At 46.9% G+C, this 24,344-nt stretch overlaps 1 protein-coding gene across 4 annotated transcripts in view; it reads left to right on the plus strand.

The window, feature by feature from the left end:
• MYBPC2 (myosin binding protein C2) overlaps positions 1 to 24,344 on the plus strand; it is an 80,514-nt gene that overhangs the window by 12,450 nt on the left and 43,720 nt on the right. For 2 of the 4 annotated variants that reach the window (XM_083709095.1, XM_083709097.1), the window contains exons 2-11: positions 14,235 to 14,324; positions 15,705 to 15,734; positions 17,192 to 17,269; positions 18,508 to 18,656; positions 18,968 to 19,085; positions 20,805 to 20,853; positions 21,005 to 21,067; positions 22,464 to 22,675; positions 23,522 to 23,654; positions 23,833 to 23,957. In XM_083709095.1, the coding sequence (XP_083565221.1) occupies positions 14,235 to 14,324; positions 15,705 to 15,734; positions 17,192 to 17,269; positions 18,508 to 18,656; positions 18,968 to 19,085; positions 20,805 to 20,853; positions 21,005 to 21,067; positions 22,464 to 22,675; positions 23,522 to 23,654; positions 23,833 to 23,957 (1,047 nt within the window). The remainder of the gene's footprint in view (positions 1 to 14,234; positions 14,325 to 15,704; positions 15,735 to 17,191; positions 17,270 to 18,507; positions 18,657 to 18,967; positions 19,086 to 20,804; positions 20,854 to 21,004; positions 21,068 to 22,463; positions 22,676 to 23,521; positions 23,655 to 23,832; positions 23,958 to 24,344) is intronic. The other 2 variants (XM_083709096.1, XM_083709098.1) reach the window with 1 other exon arrangement.

Below are 24,344 nucleotides of genomic sequence, written 5' to 3' on the forward strand. Positions count from 1 at the left end.
TCCTTCTTTTCAGGTTTATACATTTCACTAACTTTACATTCACTTTGACATTTCAAAACTTGGCTTCCTTCCCCCTCTTTCTGCAGTTCCTTAAATTTATTTTTAATATCTTCTGCATATCCAAATTAACTTAATTTGCTCATTTATTCATCTTCTTTAAATATAGACTCTTATGAAACTGCAGGTTGTTACAATAATCCTGCCAGTGTTGTTATCTGTTTACAATTCTTCTGCAACAAACCATTTCCATTCTTTTATAAAAAGCTTAGCTTGATTTCTTATTCTTCCGGTAAGTTTCGCCATTGCTGCATATTCCATAAGTTTTTGTGGCGAATACCTTTCTGTTGAGTAATCATGGGAAAGTGAGTGGGGCAGTGGAGTCAGGGAGTCAGAATGAATTACAGTGGTACCTCCGGTTACATACGCTTCAGGTTACATACACTTCAGGTTACAGACTCTGCTAACCCAGAAATATTACCTCGGGTTAAGAACTTTGCTTCAGGATGAGAACAGAAATCGTGCTCCGGCAGCGCAACAACAGAAGGAGGCCCCATTAGCTGGTGCTTCAGGTTAAGAACAGTTTCAGGTTAAGTACAGACCTCTGGAACGAATTAAGTACTTAACCTGAGGTACCACTGTACTTTTTTGGGGTAGTGCTTGCATCCCCCCCCCCCCCAGTAACCACAGTTTTCAATCCAGCAGCCAATCTCTCTCCATCCTGCAAAACAATGTTCTCAGCCATGGAAAATAGGGACTCCTGGGGGGGGGGGCTGTGTCCGTTTTATTGCAAGGTGATAAGGTTAGCACCTGTGTGGTTGTCGATAGATAGATATGACTTGTGGAGAGTACATAATAAGATCTTTGGGGGAAGGCACATGATGTCACCTCCTTGCCGAAGCTAAGCAGGGCCGGGTCTGGTTACTATCTGGACGGATGACAGGCGAAAACCTACACATATATTTGCCTTGGTTTCCATGATGGAAAAAAGATGCGCTATCAAATGTAATAGCGCGAAATAAATGGATTGTTTGCTCTTGTGAGCAGTTAGGGAGCAGAAATAAAGGAAGAAATGGAATATCTATTGATGTCTTTTTCTGGTCTGCGCTAACTTGAGGACCTCGGCCTTTGAAGACAGGCCGGGGCAAGCACTTAAGCAAAGGAAGAACTGCTAGCATAAACAAGACCCATCATTTATCTGGTCTTTGGATTCTCTGAATATTCTGGACGTTCTCCAGGCCACTTGTTAGTTAAAATATGGTTGCGCTGCTTTGTAAGATTGTCCGGGGATGTTTGTTGTGCCACATGGATTTACTTGTCACTTTGGGAATGCTGATTGTAGTGTGGTAGGCAACCAGCGTGGGCAAGTGTCATAGCGGATGACTGTCACAATCGTGAATGTGTTTATATTTGTCACAAAAGCTGTTATGTCAAGGCATGTGCAGGCTGGAGTCACCATCGAGCACAGAGTTAGGCCATGTGCGCGCCATACATTTAAAGGATACGGCTTGCCCTCAAAGCGCATGACACCCTCCACAGAATCCTGGGAACTGCAGTTTGTTAAGGGTGCTGGGAATTATAGCTGTTGGGTGTTAAACCACAATTCCCAGGATTCTTGGGGGGGGGGTTCATGCACTTTAAATGTACAGTGTGTACGTAGCCTTTGGCCTACGGAAGCCACTTTCATTTCAGTGGGACTTCAGTGCGCCTGATTGCTGTGCACTGGATTGTGATCTCTGCTGTGCGCATGGATATATAGTGTATACATAGCCCATAATTATAGTTAGCCGTGGATTTTCTTCACTTTGGAAGGTACATTTAAATGTGTGTGTGTGTGTGCGCGCGCGCGCGCGCAGTAAGCAGCTTAATGGCCACTAGGGTGCATTCCAGGACATTTTTATATATTTGCAGATGGAGGAATATTGTGTGTGTCTTGCTGTGCTATCTACTTTGCTTGATACCTAAAGTGGGTATGTGGATTGTGCAAGTCTTGAGGCATGCACCATAGGTGCCTATTTTTTCTGGGATGAAAGTACACGTGGGATCTGCAACAAAATGTTGCAGTGCAGCATGTTGCTGCTGCGAATACTCCTTTCTGTCCCCCTCCCACCTGGCTTTCCATCCTTCCCCAAACTATTAGTCAGCATTCTGTGGCCACCAAGCACATACAGTCCTCGCCGAGCCGTTTTTGAGTGTACGTCCCCCATGCCTCAATTAAGAGCCCCCTTTCTTTTTTTAACTTCTGCAAACCTTGGGATTCCCCTGAGCTCATTAACAAGTACATCTTGTGTGTGGATGTTTTGTCTGCCTGAGTATTGAGTACTACCTAAGCACCGGGTTTTGAGACTGCGATCAGTCTCTATGAAGTTGTTATATATTTTGCAGTGTACAATTTGCGTTTCCCCGTATGTCAGTTGATTTATTCTAAGGTTTATTTCCTGTCCTTCAAGGAAGTATTTCCCAGGGTGGCCGACAACATCTCAAAATGAAATATAATCAATATAGAGTAACTGCAACACTAAAACGGTATGTATAACTGGATCCATATGGTGATATCCAGCATGTTAGATGCCGTTCGTGTTATGGCGCATGCTTGTGAGAGCGAGAGATTAGGGCCTGTTGGTAATTGAATGTTAATTGTGCAGTGCCATACTTTGTAGAAATGGAATTTCAGTTGTCCTTCGTACATGTGGAGTTCAAGGCTATGTATTTTATTATTACTGGAACATAGACAGTTCAAAATGTGTTAATGGGTAGGGCAGACAATCCACTGGTGATAACAATAATACTATATTTGACAATCTACTGCTGTACACCGACATTTGCTGCCTGAGGCAACATGCCCTGCCCTACCCATTGGTAATTTAAGCATTTTCGTAGGATATGTGTGTATAAAACGGTGACTAAAGGTAACATTAAAAAGCTACATTGCAAAATCTTAATACGACTGAGAGATGTGTTTATATTTTATTTTTTAAAGCAATAAAAGCAGGAATCCTTCAGCCCCAAAGTTGCGTCTCTAATTGCAAGTATATATGGAGTCAGGCTGTGGCTATTCAGTCGTCATGGAATATCACTCTGCACATGTTCAGTGGCACTCCTAGATTTCCTGTCACTCACATATTCCAGGACTGATCCTTGTAAATAACACAAAAAGCTCCAGTTTTTGAATCTACATGTTTGATATGCACAACCTGATGTGCGCTCTGCGATCACGCACAGTGTGGTGCTTGTTTTATTGTAGGTGGGGCGTCCAATTTAGAACCTGTAATATTGAAGGTGGGCAGTGGACAATTTGGGTTAGGCATTAGACACGCATGCTATAAAAACATTTTTAAACGTCATCTGCATCTTTCAGGCTTGCTGTGAGACTGCAAATAGTTCTGTGGGGTAGATGGGTAATCACAGTGCATATCTGAGGGTGTATTGAGTGTGCTCTCTTGGTGTGCAAAGAGAGAAAACCGCTGTACGTTTTAGGTGCAGATTTCTGTAGAGTTCATCGCTGCGGCTGATGTACGGCACCCCGACCAGACACATGCGTTTCAGGGGGGCTGTTTCTCTCACCTACAAGGGTGTTGTATGTGGAGTCTTGGCTTAGTGACAGCAAACACCCTGAACAGAAGCAAGAAGGGGTAAGCTGAGAGGCCCGCCTGGCCTAAATTGCTGATCCCAGGGGATTCTGCTGCAGCCAGGGGGTTGGGTTACCTTAACGGTTGGGCAAGAGCCGCTCAAAACCAGGCAGCTAATTATAAACGTTTCTTGGCCCTGCCTCCTTCCTCGGAGCAGCACGGAGCCCAGTCTTCTCTCCCTGCCCCTAATAGGACACAGGGTCCCCGAAAAGGCAATGTGAGACGGAGCCCAGGAAAGGTCAGGCAGGCACTCAGGAAGGCCTTACAGGTGGGAAAGTGCTAAATCAATGTCTCCCGGAAGAGGCTCAACAAGCCCTGAAGCAGTTGTGCTCGGCTGGGTTTAACCCACATCCAAGTGCTGAAAACAAATCAAATACAGTGGTACCTCGGGTTACATACGCTTCAGGTTACAGACTCAGCTAACCCAGAAATAGTACCCCGGGTTAAGAACTTTGCTTCAGGATGAGAACAGAAATCGGGCTCCAGCAGCACAGCAGCAGCAGGAGGCCCCATTAGCTAAAGTGGTGCTTCAGGTTAAGAACAGTTTCAGGTTAAGAACAGTTTCAGATTAAGAACAGACCTCCGGAACGAATTAAGTACTTAACCCGAGGTATCACTGTACCCCAAAACAAAAGAAGGATCCTTAACTCGGGGAAGAAGAGAGGAAGGGTGCCAAGGGAGACTCTGTATGGCGTCTTCGTGGTGGCAAATCACACGCTCCATCCTTCATATCCTGCCAGGGATTATGGGACTAGATCACATCTGGTGGCAAACAAGGAGCATGCAGTTTGCTGCTGAGAAGCCTTTTCCTAGCCTGCTTTCCTTCCCACTGCCCCCTGCTTTTGTAAAATAAAACTATTTGCTCCCTTTGGAGAAGAGAGGGTGTGGAAGTAGATGAGGTGAGTGCGAGAGCAGTGCTATTTTTCTCGACAAAGAGGTGCCGGAACTCACCATGAACTCACCTTCTTCTCTTATAATGGCAGTGGCGCCCACCTGAGAAGTGCCGGAACTGAGTTCTTCAGCAATGACTAGGCAACACGATGACCATGTACATAAGCAATAGACCATCTTTATAGAATTCCTTCAAACCATAACAAGTACAAAATGAAACCTTTAGTCTCAAAGTCTCTGAAAATCTTTAAATGAAGCGAGGTACCAGCCTTTCTTCGATGAAAGACAAGCTGTGAACCGAGTTCTGGCAAATCTCAGCTGAAAAAAATCCCAGGGTGAGAGCCTGCTTTGAGTTTGCACCAGTCCAAAGGAGAGCTGGGCCGATCTCAAATTGGGAGCCTTCCATGGAAGCCTGGCGGCTTGCATTTTTAGGTCCCTCCATTTTGAATACTTGGCCCATACTGAAAAGCAAAGCCATCTACTCTTCCAAATGACCAGGGCAATGTTTTGCTTGTTTTTCTGGTTGTTGGGCAACCAGTTGCAAGTTTCCAAATGCCCAGACTGGGGCAGGCTCCTAGTAGACGTCTCTCCCCCTAGTTCCACAAGCTTTCTAAACGCACTAAGAACAGGAAAGCTGCCCTCTCTTCTTCCTTTTCCTCTTCCTTGTTTCCTTTGCGGTGCTGATTTGCAGGCCTGCCATTTTTGTCGCCCGCTGCCAGGGCCTGAGATTTTCACTGCATGAGGTGGAATAGACTTGTTACTCGAGGCCGGCTGAAGTATTTTGGCACCCGCGGCAGAAAAATCGCCTCTCCCGGGGAGTAAAAATACAATTATAATAAAATGAAATAAATAACAATTTGCAGCCCTTTCACAACATCCCCACTGTGGACTCCTAACCATATTTTTAGTTCAGTACAGCACACCCCCCTCCTCCAGTTCTGGGGGCTTTTCAGGACAGGCAATGGAGATCGTAAGCCCTGTGTAAAAGCAGAGCAGAATAATGCCCATCCCCATAATGTGTGAAGTTAACTTGCTTGGGAAAAGCAAGTGGAAACCAAAGCCCTTTGAAATACAGCAGTGCTTCAAGAGACAGAGGCTGCATTCTAGTCAGCAGTGAGTTAGGACAAGTTCAGACCTTCCAACTGTCCCTATTTTCCAGGGATTTACGGAAGCTGTCCCAGTTTCTGATTTGATCCCCGAATGACCCGCTTTCCCTTAGGACACCCCTATTTTCATCAGATAAATGTTGGAGGGTACAGAGTTGCGCCACCGCTGAGCCAAGGAGATAATTAGCTAGGCAGCCTTTAGAAGACATCTGAAGGCAGCATAGGGAAGTTTTTTTTAAAAAATGTTTAATCTTTTATTATGCTTTTATATATGTTGGAAGCTGCCCAGAATGGCTGGAGCAACCCAGTCAGATAGGCGGGGTATAAATAGCAAAATTATGATTAATGTTATTAAGGAATAGGATGTCCCTATTTTCATCGAAGAAATGTCAGAGAGTACAGTGGTACCTCAGGTTAAGTACTTAATTCGTTCCGGAGGTCTGTTCTTAACCTGAAACCGTTCTTAACCTGAAGCAGCACTTTAGCTAATGGGGCCTCCTGATGCTGCTGCGCCGCCGGAGCACGATTTCTGTTCTCATCCTGAAGCAAAGTTCTTAACCCGAGGTACTATTTCTGGGTTAGTGGAGTCTGTAACCTGAAGCGTCTGTAACCTGAAGCGTATGTAACCTGAGGTACCACTGTATGCAAGTTTGAGGATCTTGCCAACCTCTATAGCAGGCACAGCCAAACTTGGAGCTCCAGATGTTTTAGGACTACAACTCCCATCATCTCTAGCTAACAGGACCAGTGGTCAGGGGTGATGGGAATTGTAGCCCCAAAACATCTGGAGGGCCAAGTTTGGCCATGCCTGCTCTATAGCGAGGAGGGAGAACTTGTGGCCCTCCAGCTGTTGTCGAACTGAACCTCCCATCTTTCCCAACCATCGCTGGCAGGGGATGATGGGAGTTGGAGTTTGATACCATGAAGTGGTCCGTGGTTTCCTCAGAGCTCTGCTTTCTCCAAGAATGAGGGGAGCCTCCTCCGTGAACTATAGGGTGTGGACAGCTGCAGAGGAAAAAGTGGGTTTTGTTTCCCATTGCCCTTCGGTGTGTCGTCACGCTTGCAGAAGGAAGACCCAAAGCCTCTGGGATCCACTTTTCCATCTTCCACGGTCCTGTCTCCCAACGGGAGCTATGCAAAGCATCCTGGAGCTAAGCTGAGCCCTGCAAGGTTCTGGCGGAGACCGGGCGACAGCTGGACCCCTCCGTCGCTCATTTCCCTGCTCCTTTGGCCCCGGAGGTTGGGTTATTATTGATCGCCGGTCGTGATGGCTCAGCACTCTGCACCTGGCTATATTAGGGGGTCAGGACAGGCTGGGAAAAAGGAGTCGATGCTGGTGGCTTTATTGGGAGGCGGGCGGTGTGGGCTCAGCGCATAGTGGGAATGGAACAGGAATGACATCATACAGAAGGGCTCGTTTTCCAAAATGAGAGGTGCCAGGACTCAGGCCTGCCTCGGTGGCCCTGTCTTGGACCGAGAGGCCTTTCCCACAGTCGAGTGTGGATTTCATGTTCTTTATTCAGCTCATAGTAGCGAGGAATGAAAGTTTCCCCAAAATATCTGCTTTATATACATTATTTACACAATGGGCCACACGTGATTGGCTAATTCTGGGATTCTCCTGTAGGCCAATCAGGTTGCAGATTCACTTCCACCTGGAGCTGGATTGGGTGGCTCCTGCGGACCAATCAGACTGCTGCATTGTTCTAGGACCAATCAGACTGCTGCATTATGGATCCTATTCAACTCAGTACATAACACACAGGTTTTGGGGGGCTGTTGGAGTGGCAGAAGGACAAATTTTGATTCTGTTGGACAACGATCACCTGAACAAGGGACGGGGGGGGGGGGGGAGCAAAGGGCTGAGATGCGGAGCAACTGATAACCTTAGAACAGGGGTCAGCAAACTTTTTCAGCCGTGGGCCGGTCCACTGTCCCTCAGACCTTGTGTGGGGCCGGACTATATTTTGGAAGAAAAAAAAAAAGAACAAATTCCTTTGCCCCAGAAATGCAGTTTAAATAAAAGCATGCATTCTACTCATGTAAAAACATGCTGATTCCCAGGCCGTCTGCAGGCTGGATAGAAAAGGCAATTGGGCTGGATCCAGTCCCTGGGCCTTGGTTTGCCTACCCATGCCTTAGAAAATAGAAAACACTTGTGTAAAATATTACTTATTTGGGAATTATAAGGACAGAACTACCTAAATTTTATAGAAATTTACTTATGTATGCTACTACAGCAGTAAGAATGTTACTTGCCCCAAAATGGAAAGAAGCAGAAGTCCCAGTAAAGGATGGACACAAAAACTTATGGAATATGCAGAAATGGCAAAACTTACCAGAAGAATAAGAAATCAAGATAACAAACCTTTTTTAATAAAAGAAAGGAAATGGTTTATTAGATAGGTAAAGGTAAAGGGACCCCTGACCATTAGGTCCAGTCGTGGCCGACTCTGAGGTTGCAGCGCTCATCTCGCTTTACTGGCCAAGGGAGCCGGCATACAGCTTCTGGGTCATGTGGCCAGCATGACTAAGCAGCTTCTGGTGAACCAGAGCAGCGCACGGAAATGCCGTTTACCTTCCCGCCGGAACAGTACCTATTTATCTACTTGCACTTTGATGTGCTTTCGAACTGCTAGGTTGGCAGGAGCAGGGACCGAGCAACGAGAGCTCACCCCATCGCGGGGATTCGAACCATCAACCTTCTGATCTGCAAGTCCTAGGCTCTGTGGTTTAACCCACAGCGCCACCCGCGTCCCTGTTTATTGGATATTTACAGATAAACATTATTGGATATTTACAGATAAACAAAACATTAGCACGATTAATGTAATAACCTGCAGTTTTATCAAAGTATATATTTACAGTAGATAATTAAATGAGCAAGTTAAATGAATTTGGATATGCAGAAGATATTAAAAAACAAATTTAAGAAACCACAGAAAGAGGGGGAAGGAAGTCAAATTTTGGAATGTTAAATATATTGTGGTTCGAGGGCCCGACCCCTGCGAAGTGAAATGAAGACACAAGGACACGTGATATAAGGTTAATGGGCTAGAAAAGGCCACAACTTTATTGATTACAGCAATGAAAAGGTATTGGCTTAGGCATTGGATCGAAACAAGTGGGTTTATTCACCAGGGGTTCATCACCTGTTGATGCTAATCCAACTATAGGCTCACCCCTGCTGTCACCGCGGGTCGTGCCATGGCCTCCCGCTAAGCAGGCATCGGACAGAATACACGACCGCCTGATTCCTTTAACGGAATACCCCTAAAAATTGAAGGCATAGGCGATGGCCACACCTAGCACTTCGACACACCACAACACATTATTCCAATGCCTAACCTACCCACCAATACCACAAAAGTTGTGACGATTGCTATGAGGTAGGCGAAAAAACCAAAAAGCCTATTGCCAAATGGAAAAACTCCTACCAGGCCCCCCGGGCAACCAGGGCGACCAACCTAAGGTCCATAGCAAGGCCAATGACCTAGGCCCTAACTAAAAGGGAGTGGAGGGTGGGTGACTCGTGACGGGACGACGATGAGGAATGAGGCCAGGGAAAGGCTGGCACTGCAGCAAAAGGCTGCTGAACACGCCCCCACCGCGGCACCTGGTTGGGTGGCCACCGGGGGGGCGTGAGTGCCAGCCAGGTGAGCTGGAGGCAGGGGGCAACGCCCCCTGCTGGGCGGTGCTCGGGCTCCCGCCCACAACCACTCCCCTCTCTTTCAGGGAGGAGAGTCTTTGTAAAGCTGATGAAATGAAACTATTCTAAAGGGAAAAGTCATGTTTGTTGTTTGTGTTTAGATGATGCATACAGGTGTCAATGAACACATTAGAAGGGACACATACCCTGTTTTCTGTCACGCAGGAGGGAACGCCTATTTTTAAAAAATGTGGTGCTTCCAATCTGCAGTTTTTATAAGTGCTACTTTTATAAAAGATTAGTACTTGCCTGAATTAGAATATAATATAATTTGAAAACACGTATACATTCTTTAAAAAATGGTGATTCATCAGAGGCACCTTTACAGTCAGTTACACTAATTTATCTGATATTTCATTCAACGGTCTGGGGAGCAAGTACTGCAAAATGTCAAAAAGCAGGTCAGTAACCTGGAAGCAAATCTAGCTCAGTTCCAATGCTGATTCACAAATGTTCAGAGAGTTAACTGGTACAAGCAGTTGGATCTCGCCTTTAGCAGTTGTCTCTTGACGTGTTTAATAACCCTTTTAGATAGCGGGTTTTTATTTTTCCCTAACTGGAGCTATTTCCCATCATTAGGACGATTGCATTCATTTTCTGCTCCCGTACAAGGTTGTGAATATGAGCAAGCTACCTCCTTGCATGCAAATGACTGTAACAGGCCACCTTTGCATTAGCACTGGTTAAAATGGGATTGGATGTTGCCTTGTTGGACGGGAGCCTTTCCAGCTTGGCAAAAACTCTCTAAATGTTCTTGGTTCTTGTCTGGATCAATAGGAAACTACTTGATGATTTCTGATGCGGACGGCTGCTCCGTATCGATTTTAGGTGCTTTTATTCCATTGTGATGTTATTGCTTTTTATACTGTTGGCAAAGCACGAGGCTTGCTGTTTTAATGGACCTGGCAACTTTATGGCTTGCTTGTTGCTTTAAATGTCTGGGTTTTTGTTATTTTATGGCATAAATAAGTGAATCAGCTATAACGTCCATAAATGCAGTCCCTTTAGTTTTTTGCTTAACCTGGGTCTGAAACCTTGGCTCGAAAGGAAGACCAGGGCCTTGTATTATACATGGTGCTCTTTTGCTTCCCTTTCCCCAAGGGGAACTATGGGTAGGGGCCATAGTTCACCGGTAGAGCACAATCCTGAGATAGAGTCAAAGAATTGTAGAGTTGGAAGGGACCAAAGGGGGTCATCTAGTCTAACCCCTGCAACACATGCTGAAAGTTCCATTTTCAATTTAATGTTTTATATTTTGCGTTGCCTTGTACTATGCAGTGGTACCTTGGGTTACAAACACCTCGGGTTACAAACACTTCGGGTTACAGACTCTGCTAACCCGGAAGTAGTACCTCAGGTTAAGAATTTTACTTCAGGATGAGAACAGAAATTGCGTGCCACTAGCGCGGTGGCAGCAGGAAGCCCCATTAGCTAAAGTGGTACCTCAGGTTAAGAACGGTTTCAGGTTAAGAATGGACCTTCCGAACAAATTAATTTCGTAACCAGAGATACCACTATACAGGACATCTTAACAACCAATATTAAAAACACACAAAATTGTTTAAATCAACAGGCCCTTTCATTCCTTTGCATCTCTGGCTAGAAGGAACAGAAAGCAGGTGATGCACAAGAACTCTGCCTGAAACGTTGGAGGGCTTCTGGTAGTTTGTGTGGACAATACTGGAGTAGATGGACAAAATAACTGACAGCTTACTATGTTGTGCACCAGCAAGTATGATATGGGCTTAACTGAGACATTGTACCAGACCATGGTGTACAGTCACTGGGGTTTGAGCAAACCATGGTTTGAGCAAACCATGGTTTGAGCTTCCAAATATACAGGCAAACCATAGTTTATAGTTGCATCTCTGCTTTCATTTTTGCAACTCCTCTTTCTAAGTGCAGGGGCTCTGGAGACATAACAAGTCTGGCAGCTCCACAGTTGATCGATTCAGAGATAATGCCAACCATAGTTTGCACATATCATGGTTCCTGTATCCACCTCAAGCCATGGTTTCCAATCCTGGTTTGATGGATGGTTGGAAACCATGGCTTGCCAATTTAGACTTCACACTAAAGCTTCCACGGCCATGGCTTGCCATGATATCCGGACTGAGGCAATAGTGTTTGTATCTGGCCTGCTTTTAATGCATGCCAGAACTCAGCCCCAGAACTTCTTTTCTGCTGCAGGTGGGCATTCTGAGGGGAGGATAATTCTGAGAATAGAGATACAGGCATGGAAAGAGTTAAGCGTTTCACCCTCATTCACCTTTCTTCTTTTATTCTTTCCTGATGACAGCCACCAATGGTTGCTCTTCATTACAGATAGAGCTGTAACGTTCTCACTTTTCCTGTGCTTCCTTCCCCCGTTGGTTCCATCCCACAGTCATGATTTATCTCCCTTAGCTCCCTGCTTCCTGGGTCCCCTAACCAGCCAGTGGCAACAACCCCAATTCCTCCAGGCTCATCCTTTCCATTTTTCTGCTTCTCCTCTGCAGTCCCCCTATTTGCGCCCCCAAATCCACACCTCCTTCCTCCTCCTATAGGTGGTAATTAGGGCCCTCGCTCGGGATTAACACCCCCAGCAGACGCATTTACACATAAGGGGCATGGAAAGCTGGAGAGCAGCCTAAAGCCTGGAAGGCACTGCAAGGGACGGGATGGAACATGCCCAACACGTGGGGTTGGGTGTGCAATATATGCCAGTAGATGGTCTACATTGTGTGGGTTCCACTAAATTCAAAGATCAAAACTGATGTTTCTGAGTCCTAAAGTTTAGGTCCAAAAACTCCGTTGCCTTGCATTTTTTCACCTCAAAATGTCTCGTCACATTTTCCACAAACTCGTGTGTGAAAACTCTTCCATATTTCTTTTCCACCTTGCTCTTCTGTACTAGACACAACAAAACTCCTGCTTCTTAATAACTTTACTAAGCCTCCTGTGCTCCAGATTTCTCTACACTCTCTTTTGGACACATTGGCTTTCCTCCTTTGACCAAAGTGCAATAAAGTAAAGGTAAAGGGACCCCTGACCATTAGGTCCAGTTGTGGCCAAATCTGGGATTGCAGCGCTCATCTCGCTTTACTGGCCGAGGGAGCACGCGTACAACTTCCGGGTCGTGTGGCCGGCATGACTAAGCCGCTTCTGGCGAACCAGAGCAGCGCACGGAAACGCTGTTTACCTTCCCGTCGGAGCGGTACCTATTTATCTACTTGTACTTTGACGTGCTTTCGAACTGCTAGTGGGCAGGAGCAGGGACCGAATAACAGGAGCTCACCCCGTCGTGGGGATTCGAACCGCCAACCTTCTGATCGGCAAGTCCTAGGCTCTGTGGTTTAACCCACAGCGCTAAGCCTCCTGTGCTCCAGATTTCTCTACACTCTCTTTTGGACACATTGGCGTTCCTCCTTTGACCAAAGTGCAATAGATCCACTTAAAAAGAAGAGGAAAAGAAACAGACTTTTTTGCAGTTAGGAAAGTGATGGAGAAATGGATTGAAAAGTGTGGAATGGATTGATGGTTAGCAGAAAGATGGATAAATACCCTACAAGCAAATCAGGACGAATGCAGGAAGAATTGTATATAACTCATTGTTGTATATAACTTTCCTCTAAACAAATAAGAACGAATGTTCCATGAGGACCAGGTACAACCTAACCACCACACAAATTTTGGAGGAGCCTTCAAGTAGAAGAAATGGATCAGATCCACCTTTTCTGTCTAGTTCCTTCAGCTCCCTCCTCAAAATGTCCCATTTCTCAGAAGTATCCAGCTTAACCCTGCTGGACCTTCCATGCTGAAGTGACCCGTGAGGAGAAATGAAGGCAGGAACTGATGTCTCAATGGTGCAACAAGTTTTGAGCCACAATTTCAGCTCAGCTTCATGCAGGAGAGTACCTGCAATTTGGGCTTTGCTTTAGGTGGCAAAATGTATTGGACTGGCATTGAACCCTTCAGTCATAACACAACCCACAATCCAAATAAAGACAAGTATGCGTATGCAGTTGCTCACACAATCATCTCTTGATCCCCTTTCTTCTCCCCCTCCCCGCCTTTTCTTGTTTCCCCCACTTTCAGCGTTTAGACTGTGTTCCTTGGGGGCAAGTACCGTATTTTTCGCTCCATAAGACACACCTTTTTCTTCCTAAAAAGTAAGGGGAAATGTCTGTGCGTCTTATGGAGCGAATGCGTGGTCCCTGGAGCCGAATTGCCCAGGGGCAAAAAGCAGATCATGCTTTTTTTTTTTAAAAAAAGAGGGAAGTGGGTGTTGAAACAAAGCCACTGATTGCAAGTGATCGGGAGAGAGATAAGGGACGCTAGCGATAAAGGAGGCTGCCTGGGGGGGGGAGGTAAAAGCCCATGCATCCTCAGGATTTTTACATTGGGTCACCCCAAATTCACCCCAAATTCACCATCAGATCACATAGCATGTCCATGCCTACAGCCTGCCCCCCCAAAAATCACTCACTCACTGTTGCCTGGGGCTGCAATGGCGCAAAAACGTGGTTACAAAGCATGGATCCACATGGATCCTCAGGATTTTTGCACTGGGCTACCCCAAACTCGCCATCAAATCACATGTCTGGGGCCACAGCGTGGACCACAAAAGTCATACATCCACTGTTTTGTTCAGAATATTTTTTTTATTGTTTTCCTCCTCTAAAAACTAGGTGCATCTTACGGTCAGGTGCGCCTTATGGAGCAAAAAATAGGGTACTTGTCTTTTGGTGTGATGTGGGGAGGCGGGGGTACTTCGTAAAGCTCTGCGTGCCTGGGATGCATATCACCACTGCCATATTTTTGGAATCTGTGCATATTTGACTATATACCAAACTCAAGCGGCTCCTTATCCCCCTACTTCTATTCTGGCTCATAATCAGTCTTACTTTCATTCTTCTGTAGCCGCAAAGAAGAAAGAGGTGAAGAAGAAGGAGGACCCAAAGGCAGCGAAGAAAGAGGAGAAGAAAGAAGAGGCGAAAGAAGAGGCGAAAGGTGGGGCCAGGAATGTTCAGACACATGCTGGCTAGCAGAGATAGTCATGCTCCAGTCATAATTTTGGGGGAGTGGGAGAATGAAGAGCTGTGGGACCCCTATTTCCCCCCACAGAACTACAGTTCTCAGCGTACTTTAACAGCTTGGGGAATTGTACCTCTATGCGGGGAATTGGAGTCTACTAACAACCTACAGCGCTCTTAACAAACTGCAGTTCCCAGAATTCTTTGGGGGAAAGCCATGCTTGTTGAAAGCGGTATGATACTACTTTAAATGTATGATACAGACGGGGCCATTGCTGAAGTCTTTGTTTTTGATTCCCTGGAAATCCTGTTGCATGGTGCCATGTAACTGTTGCCTTGAATGAAAAGGCCATGTTTTTGGTACCAGTTGCTTTCATTAATTAGATTTCTAGTTGAACAGGAGGGCAATATTATTCCTAAATTTCCAGAATTGAGAGGGGGAGAGTTTGTGCACCCTGTAACCTACACAAAGATATTCTGCCCATCCTCCTGGCCAGCATTAAACTTTTATCTTCTGGCGTGTTGCCGTCGAAAGCTCTGACTCCCAACTAATAAACTGCAGGCCTCCGCCAGACTGTTTTAATTAAATAAATGGCACAGAGGTAAGATGATATGTTTTACTGGAAATGCTGGCCCAGTAAAAAAGTGGTGCTTTGCTGATTTTGCAACCTTCCCTCATGGCACTGAGAAGGACATTACTGCCCTTTAAAAAAAAAAATTTAAAAGCCAAAATTAGACAATATGTATTTAAAGCAGGCAGTCACTCAAGACACAAGACTGATCTAGACCTCAGATCCTTAAGCCATAAATGCAGCTGCTACACAAAGGTTTGACCATCACATACTTAACAAAACATACTGGTTCGTTTTAAGCACCATGTGAGCTGATATGAAAACATAGCTGCACAGATTTCTGATTATTCTTCATAAGGGATGTCCTGGAGCAGAACAGGAACAAAAGTAAAATACATTTGTACCTTGGATCCCGAACGCCCTGGAACTCAGACGTTTTGGCTCACAAACCCAGAAGAGATTGTTCTGGTATGCGAACTTTCTTTTGGAACCTGAACGTCCGACGGGGCTTCTGTGTCTTCTGATTGGCTGCAGGAGCTTCCTGCAGCCAATCGGAAGCCGCGATTTGGTTTTCAGACATTTTGGAAATCAAAGGGATTTCTGGAACAGATTCCGTTCGGCTTCCAAGGTACAACTGTACAAACTTCCAGATCTAAAGAATATTCACCAGACTTACAAGCTTCAGGCAATGGGGAAATATACTTTGAGTTATGGAGAAACACCACCCATGTTTTGGGTCAAGGTTCTAACGTTATTTATATTTTCCCCCTTTCTGTGTTCTTTAGCAGAGGCTCCGGCAGAACAGGCACCATCAGGTGAGGCCTAGAGGTTGCAACCTGGAGGAAAATGTCCTTAACATCTGCTGGTATTGCTTGTATTTTGGTTATCTGTGTCTCCATATGCTCTGTCCCCAGAGACGTACCACTCCTTGTATATAGAAGTTCTGACAGCTACCTGTCGAGATGTCCCACCTTCCATCAATAAGTTGTCCCATGCCTACTCATAGCTTCTGGAGGGCTTTGAATAAATCTCAGCATCTTCCCTGAGCTCTATCCCTACCCTTCAGTGATATCCTACCCCAATACCTATTGCCTGCTGTCGCTGCTACTACTGGACGCGGGTGGCGCTGTGGTCTAAACCACTAAGCCACTACTACTACTGCTACTACTGCCTTTTGATACCTCCTCCAGCAGTGAAACAGTGTTTCCATGCTCTCTGGTTTCTGTCATGGTGTTCCGTTGCGCCAGTCCTGCTGGCCACATGACCCAGAAAGCTGTCTGTGGACAAACACTGGCTCTCTAAAAGCGAGATGAGTGCCAAAACCCCATAGTCACCTATGACTGGACTTACCTGTCCAGGGGTCCTTTATATTTACCAGCAATGAAAATATAGCCACATGCCTGAACCATCTGGGACTCTCCATTGTGTCAGTGAGGGATACAGGAGAACATTTCCTCATTGGCCTCTTAATCCCATGTGAGTTGTACTACTCATGAGTAGGCCCCATGGACTGTGACCTACCTGTGCCCTGTCCCCTGGGAACATTGGAAGCTGCCTTATAGTGAGTCAGGCCTAGCTTATTATTGTCTACAGAATACCCCAGGCCTACCTGGAGATGCCAGGAATTGAATGCAGAATGTTTGCGTACAAGTTAGGTGCTGTGCTGCTGAGTTGAGGCCCTTCCTCCTCTTACCACCAGGACAGCCATGCCTGTCAGGAGTTCAGTCTACACTCAAGTAGGACCCTGGCAGAGACACATGCCCAACTGGCCTGTTCCCTCCCTCCTGGTCGATCGTTCGGTAGCTTCAAAAGCTTTCTTCAGCCCGAACATCACAGCGACCGATGCCAACCGACACCGGCACACTTAGGGATCCGCAGAGTTTGTGCATCATGCGTAACAGACCTCAGCAACTCAGCATTTTGGCCAATCTACTTTATTTACATAAAAACACACACGGAGCACTGCAACATGGCTCCCTATCTCTCTAGCATCAGACAGCAAAGAGAAAAGGAACAAAGGACAATAGTCCCACTTCACAGAACACAGTAACACAAACTTCCTGTCTCTGTCACTTCCCACTCTGTGGAGTCAAAACATACACCGTCATGTGATAGACAACAATCCCATGACTGCAATCATGGAACAGGAATTCTAACAATGCCCATACCCCCTTCCCGCAAGAACCCCGCTACTCCCAAATCACCCTGTTTCGGCTTCCAGCTCACCTGCAAGGCGTGACTCATTCTTCGCCTTCCCTTCCCTCTTTTTCAGATGAAGGTAAAGGGGAACCCTCCACTCAGTCCGATGCACTCTTCCTCAAGAAGCCAGAAAGCGCCTTAATAGAAAGTGGTAAGTGGCAGAGCAGAATTGCACCGGGCGGCCGGCCCAAGCATTAGGCACAGTGAGGAGGCTGCCTTGAAGGGGTATATGTGGGATTCCCAGGCAGTCTGTCCTCCAGTTACAGATTAGACTCTGACTGGCTCACCTTCAGTAACGTGACTGAAGCTAGTGCCAAACTTCAAACCATGACGCTACTTTGGAGGTGGACCAGATAGGCAAGTTAATAAGCAGACATGGGTGGCCCCATCACTTTCAGTTTGGTCCTAATCATCTGATGTACAAGGACCCCTCCAGTGGTGTTTTTGTCACAGGAGTACAGTGGTACCTCGGGTTACATACGCTTCAGGTTACAGACTCCGCTAACCCAGAAATAGTACCTCTGGTTAAGAACTTTGCTTCAGGATGAGAACAGAAATCATGCTTCGGTGGCACGCCAGCAGCGGGAGGCCCCATTAGCTAAAGGTGCTTCAGGTTAAGAACAGTTTCAGGTTAAGAACAGACCTCCAGAATGAATTAAGTACATAACCAGGGGTACCACTGTATTCTGTAATGTGTTCTTTAACGTGGTGCGTTGGCGGCAAATTTAACCTGCTTTGGTTTGTTCTGTGATTGGCATCTGGAGGCATTATAGCGCAACAAAAGCAGGACAAAAAACGAACCAGAACGGTCCTGGGATTCCAGCAGGATAGGTATTGATTGGAAATGAAGCGGTGTGACTATCCTATGTCTTTTGAAGGCACAAACAGTATTGAAATTGGAATCCTCTCTCTCTCTCTCTCTCTCTCTCTCTCTGTGTGTGTGTGTGTGTGTGTAACCACTCTGATAGCATCATGAGCACAAATCGTCATGAATGCACAATAAAAATGCTGTTCTCGGTCAAAGAAATGAAGTGGGGTTCTTTTGGAGCCAGTGTTTGAAGGCTACAGTGGACTAATGAATTCAGAGGCAAATGGCATTCGTAAACTGCTTTAGACCACCGGTCCACCCAGCTCACTACTGTCAACACTGGCAAAGGCTCCCCAGAGTTTAAGAGAGATGGGCATTTCCTAGAGATGCCAGAGACCAAACTTGTACCACTGAATGATGGCCCCGTCCATCTTGTGACATCTTTGTGTTTTGCACCATCTGCTAGTGCTTGAGCAGTTTCTTCTGCAAAAGCCCCATGGAGGCATTGACTTTAGATGAGAGGCGATTCCATCTTAAGTGGAGGAAATCATGACTTCCATGTGTGTTGTCTTGTCTTTCAGGGAAAGATGTTGATATCGTAGTGCAGGTGAACGGAGCTCTGCTGCCTTGCAAGCCCACCGTCAAATGGTTCAAGGGGAAATGGCTGGAGCTGGGTATCAAGAGCGGACTGAGGTTCCAGTTCAAGGACAGCTTCGACAAGGAGAAAAACGTGAGTCCCAGAAGAAGGAAAAGTGAAGGATTAGGCCAGGGGCGATTCATCTCTCCTATGACTTGTTGCCTTCTTAAACTCATACCAGACTGTTGCAATTATTTATTCATTTGTAAACCACCTTTTACATGATTATGCTTTCTTGCAAAGGATCCTGGGAATTATAGTTTGCAAAGGTGACTGAGAATTCTCTGTTAATTGAGATTGAGGCATGCCAGGCTTTGTCCGGATCATTCTCAAAAGGCTACGGCGGAAATAGTCGCCACTAACGAACCTTAATCCTCCTGCTTATTCTTTGCTTGCTCCCGAAGGTTTACACCTATGAGCTAAAAATTGGCAAAGTGGTAATCGGAGACCGAGGGGACTATCGCTTTGAGGTGGCAGCCAAGGACAAGTTTGACAGCTGCACCTTCAACATCGACGTGGAAGGTACCACCAGGAGCCCTAACTCAGTAAACGCTAAAGGAGTCATCCTAGAGCAAGTGGGGTTAGGATCCAGCACAACTGGGCCACCCCATAATCAGCTAAGCTGCAGGTACACAGGGACCCAGCTGGCTGAACTGAGCCTAGCGGATCTTAAACTGGCATACGTCTTGAAAAGGGGGCATTCTAGGGGTGTGACCTGGGAACCTGGCATAAATTAAGCTGGCAAATACTGTTTTGAAGGTTTGCTTTCCCTCTGCCAGGCTGAGCCTGGTTCAGCCAGCAGTCACCCCATTCCTGCTTCCTGCCAGCTTATCGTATATAATATTGCTCCTTAAATAGCCTTATCCTTTGGAGGTAACATCCTTCCTTGTGGTCTTGTGAGTGTGAACCCGTCACCTGTGAAATCTGAACCACAAGAACACACTGAGCGGGATTCTTGCTGCCTGCTTTCCACCTCTGGAACTCCCTGCCCCTGGATATTTATTTCTTATATTTGTCTATTTGGATTCCTAGTCTATTCCCCCTGTCCCAAGGGCTCATGGCAGGTAGTAGAGGTACAGTATCCTTGTCCCTGATGTACTTGTAGTCTGAGAAAACTATCCAAGGCCCAAGACTGGTCCTGAAAGACCTACATTGGCTCCCAGTACATTTCTGAGCACAATTCAAAGTGTTGGTGCTGACCTTTAAAGCCCTAAACGGCCTCGGCCCAGTATACCTGAAGGAGCATCTCCACCTCCATTGTTCAACCCGGACACTGAGGTCCAGCTCTGAGGGCCTTCTGGCGGTTCCCTCCCTGTGAGAAGTGAAGTTACAGGGAACCAGGCAGAGGGGCTTTCTCAGTAAGTGGCGCCTACCCTGTGGAACGCCCTCCCATCCGATGTCAAGGAAATAAGCAACTATCTGACTTTTAGAAGATATCTGAAGGCAGCTCTGTTTAGGGAAGTTTTTTGATGTCTTATTGTGTTTTTAATATTCTGTTGGGAGCCGCCCAGAGTGGCTGGGGAAACCCAGCTAGATGGGTGGGGTATAAACAAGCAAGCAAGCAAGCAAGCAAGCAAGCAAGCAAGCAAACAATTATATCATCATCATCATCATCATCATCATCATCACTATTTTTCCAAAATATGATTCCTGCCTTTTAAAAATGTGCAGAGCTCTGCAGTGGCATGAGTTTATTGTAATTCCCTAATCGCCTTTACATTTTTTACTGTACCTCACCTGAGTACTGTACCTACTCTGAGTAACAAGAGTAGAATAATTTGTGAAAAATAGTAAAAATGGCAGAATGAATCACGGCAGCCCAGAGTTTCCGTGGCACCTTAAAAGATCCGTGGAGGGGCAAGCTTTCATCCACTGCACCAGGTGAATAAAAACTCTCTGGATCCCACACAGCACAATGTTACTGAGGTGCCCTGAGGATGGAGGTGTTTGTGGGTGGCTGAGTTCCCTTTCTGCATGTGGCTTGCTAAGGTATTAATCCGGCCTTAACCAAGATGGCGCCCTCCAGGTATTTTGGCCTACAACTCCCATCAGCCACAGCCAATACGGCCACGCAGGACTCATGGGAGGTGTGGTCCAAAATGGACTGGTGGGAATTGTAGTCCAAAACACATAGAGGGTGCCAGCTTGGCAAAGGTTGGAATAAGCTGAGACACTCTATCAAGGGAAGAGCCAACTAGGTTCAAGATACCAGTTTTAGAAGTCTGTTTTCTTCTCTTCCAGCACCAAGGACAGAGGAAAGCGGCGGCGTGCTTCAGGCTTTCAAAAGGACGTAAGTGTCGCTGGTTAGAGCACAGACTCTTAGGCTGTGCCTTGATCTTCACAGCCCCCTTACTTGCTGCAAACATCTGCTGCTCGGGAGGCTGAGCCAGTTCATTGGGTGCTGATCTGGGGTTATATCTCCCCACTTCTTTTCCTTGCAGAGGGGAAGGCGGCAAAGATGATACTGCTGGAGAGCTGGACTTCAGCGGGTTGCTGAAGAAGAGGTAGGTGAAGAATGGAGAATAAGAACACAATACAAGCCCTCCTAGATCGGACCAAAGGCCCAGTATCCATGGCCATTAGAAACCTGCGAGCAGGACCTCAGCGCAAGAGCAATTCTCCCGATTAGTGCACGCCAGCAAGTCAGAGCATAGCTGGTTGCTGTTGATATCCTCATCTGCATGAATCGGTCTAATCTTTTGAAGCCATCCCAGTTGGTGGCCGTCAGAGGATGGAGTGCCTTAAGAGGTGGGGAAACAGCAGTCCTACCCGCCAGCTTAGTGCATAATACAGGAGACACAAGGGAAATGGTTGGGCAAGGGTTGAAAATCATTTACAAGGCATGCTTGGGCAAATGAAATATTGCTCCTCAGCGGCTTCCATTTCAGAGCACAAGCAATTATGGCATGTTGTGTTAGCCAATTTTAGAAAAACTGTTGGCAGTTCGAATCCCCGCAATGGGGTGAGCTCCCGTTGCTCTGTCCCAGCTCCTGCCAACCTAGCAGTTTGAAAACACGCCAGTGCAAGTAGATAAATAGATACCACTGTGTTAGGAAGGTAAACGGCATTTCCTTGTGCTCTGGCTTCTCTCACGGTGTCCCGTTGTTCCAGAAGCGGTTTAGTCATGCTTGGCCACATGACCTGGAAAGCTGTCTGTGGACAAATGCCAACTCCCTCGGCCTGAAAGCGAGATGAGCGCCACAACCCCACCATTGACTGGACTTAACCGTCCAGGGGTCCTTTACCTTTTTTTTTTAACCTGCTTGGAGACCCTTGTAGGTGTAGGATGAAGTCTAGAAACCGAATTTGGTCATGGGGGAATCCACTAGGCCGATGTGGTGGTCAAAAATGGTCAAGCATGGGCAGAAATGAACGCAGCTCATAACGACAGGCAGGAGTCCAGATGCAAATGGACAGGAGATTAGCTTTTTGTAATAGGTGGCTGGCATTGGAGGAGGGCAGGTTGGAAGCCAATCAGAGGCTGAGGACAGCAACTTTAGACATTAGGGGAGAGTCTCCCACTTCCTCTGCCCTCCCCCCAGTTCCATGCTTTGTCCAGCCTCCACCCCACCCCCCAAAGTTCCATGTGGAAGAGATGACCATACCTACCAGGGGAATAATTTCAGGCCTAAATTGTGCTTCTTCCACCATTTCATCTTGTCACCTTGCAATTTCTTAGAAGTTCTTGTCAACATGCACTTTGTGGTAGCTTGAGAGGCTGGGTTGGACTCAGAATTAATTCCCCGTGAGAGATGCACGGGTATGAGGTTGAGGAGCGCACGACTGTGAATGCAGCGTAGTCCCTTATCCACGTCACCCATTGTGAGTGGGGTGCAGGGGTTGAACGACGGTCCTACGGGAAGCTACACCTCAAAAAGTCCTTCCTCCTTCTCTGTGCAGAGAGGGCCAGCAGCAGTTGGAAGAGGAGAAGAAGAAGAAGAAGAAGGATGACGACGACGATTTGGGGATCCCGCCAGAGATCTGGGAGCTGCTTAAAGGCGTGACCAAGAAGAGCGAGTACGAGCGCATCGCCTTTGAGTATGGCATTACCGACCTCCGTGGCATGCTGAAGAGGCTCAAGAAAGCCAAGGTGGAAGTCAAGAAGAGCGAAGGTCAGTCAGAATGTGTGGACTCTCTGCCTTTTGGCCTGGGAGCCAAGTCTGCTGAGGTCACTGGTTGGGAGCAGGGTATCTTAGGAGTGGGTGGTGGGCCTGGACCCCGTATCAGACCTTCTGGGAAATTTAAGGAGGAGGCCACATCTACATTGACTATCTGTGGTGCTGTATGTGTGTGTGGTGGAGGGAGATGGCGCTAGGATTGAGGGGGTCCTTCAGCACAGTGCCATCCAGCACCCCCCTCAGTGCTGTTTTTCTAGAAAAAGAGGGTGCCCCATCCTTCCTTCCTTCCTTCCTTCCTTCCTTCCTTCCTTCCTTCCTTCCATTTTATATGTGCATTATGTTTATACTGGGCCTTTTCTCCAAAGAGCTCAAGGCAACATGCACAATTCTTCCCCTCACCCCTCCATTTTGTCCCTTCAACAACTCTGTGAGGTAGTTTAGGCTGAGAGACGGTGACTGGCCCACAGAGTCGTCCAGTGAGCTTCCTGGCCGAGAGGGGATTTGAACCCAACTCCCTTTCCAGGTACCATTCCCTTGCTGCGGTTTCCATCCATTTCCCTTTTTCTCGCCGTGTTTCTATCCCGCCTTTCTCCTAAGGAGATCAAGGTGGCATTCTGTGCTGAAGTGATGGAAGCAATATGCCAGCTGGCTGCTGTGATCCATGCACTTTAGTGACAGGAGCGCAGAAATTCCCCCTGAGGTGGAAGTGGAGATCTTTAGCTCTCAGGACAGGAAGAGGCTGTACTTGGAGCAGAAACTGCATGACTGCAGCAAGGAAGTAGGAAGCAGGCTGGGGCCCCAAAGGCATTTTTAGTAGTCCTCTCCCCGTCTCTTTTGCAGCCTTTATCAAAAAACTGGACCCAGCCTACCAAGTTGACAAAGGGCACAAGATCAAGATGTATGTGGAGCTGAGCGACCCAGACCTTGTTATCAAATGGATGAAGAACGGCCAAGTGATCAAGCCCAGTGGAAAGTGAGTCTGAATGTGGATGGATAACCAATGGTGCTTTTGGCATTCTCTAAGAGCAGAGTTGGGTTCTGTTGGGTGGGGAAAATGGGAAAACAGCTGCTGAGATGGACGGACGGATAGACAGACGGACTCTGGATTAGTCTTTCTCAGTTGTGACGTGGCGTCTCTTCTCCGTGGGCAGATATATCTTTGAGAACGTGGGCAAGAAACGCATCCTGACCATCACTAAGACCACGTTGGCTGACGACGCAGCCTATGAATGCGTTTGCGGAGAAGAGAGGTGCTTCACGGAGGTCTTTGTTAAAGGTGAGGGTGATGGAAGAAGAGAGAGAGAGTGTGTGTGTAAAGGGAGGGACAGTATCTCAGTTGGGGAACATGTTGCGCTCCTTCTGGGTAGTTTGTCGACCGATGGTACCCTCTCTGCCCCTGCGCTCGGCTCTCATCTGTGGCTCTGAGAAGCTGCCAGTGACAGCAGCCACATCCTGGGAATGGCTTCGACTGGCCGGCTAAACCAGGTGAGGGTGAGAGGATGGATTATTCCAAACCCTCCATGAGTTAGGGAGTCCCTCTGCATGCAAAGACAGACTCCCACGGATTGAGCGGGTGAGACCGGATTCAACAGTCAAGAAGGTGGTTTCTGCAGGAGCTTTGGAGGCGAATGAGGGGCAGATTGGGGTCGTCCAACTGGGAAGG

This window comes from Podarcis gaigeae, assembly GCF_964106915.1.
Source record: "Podarcis gaigeae genome assembly, chromosome: 13".
NCBI lineage: Eukaryota > Metazoa > Chordata > Lepidosauria > Squamata > Lacertidae > Podarcis > Podarcis gaigeae.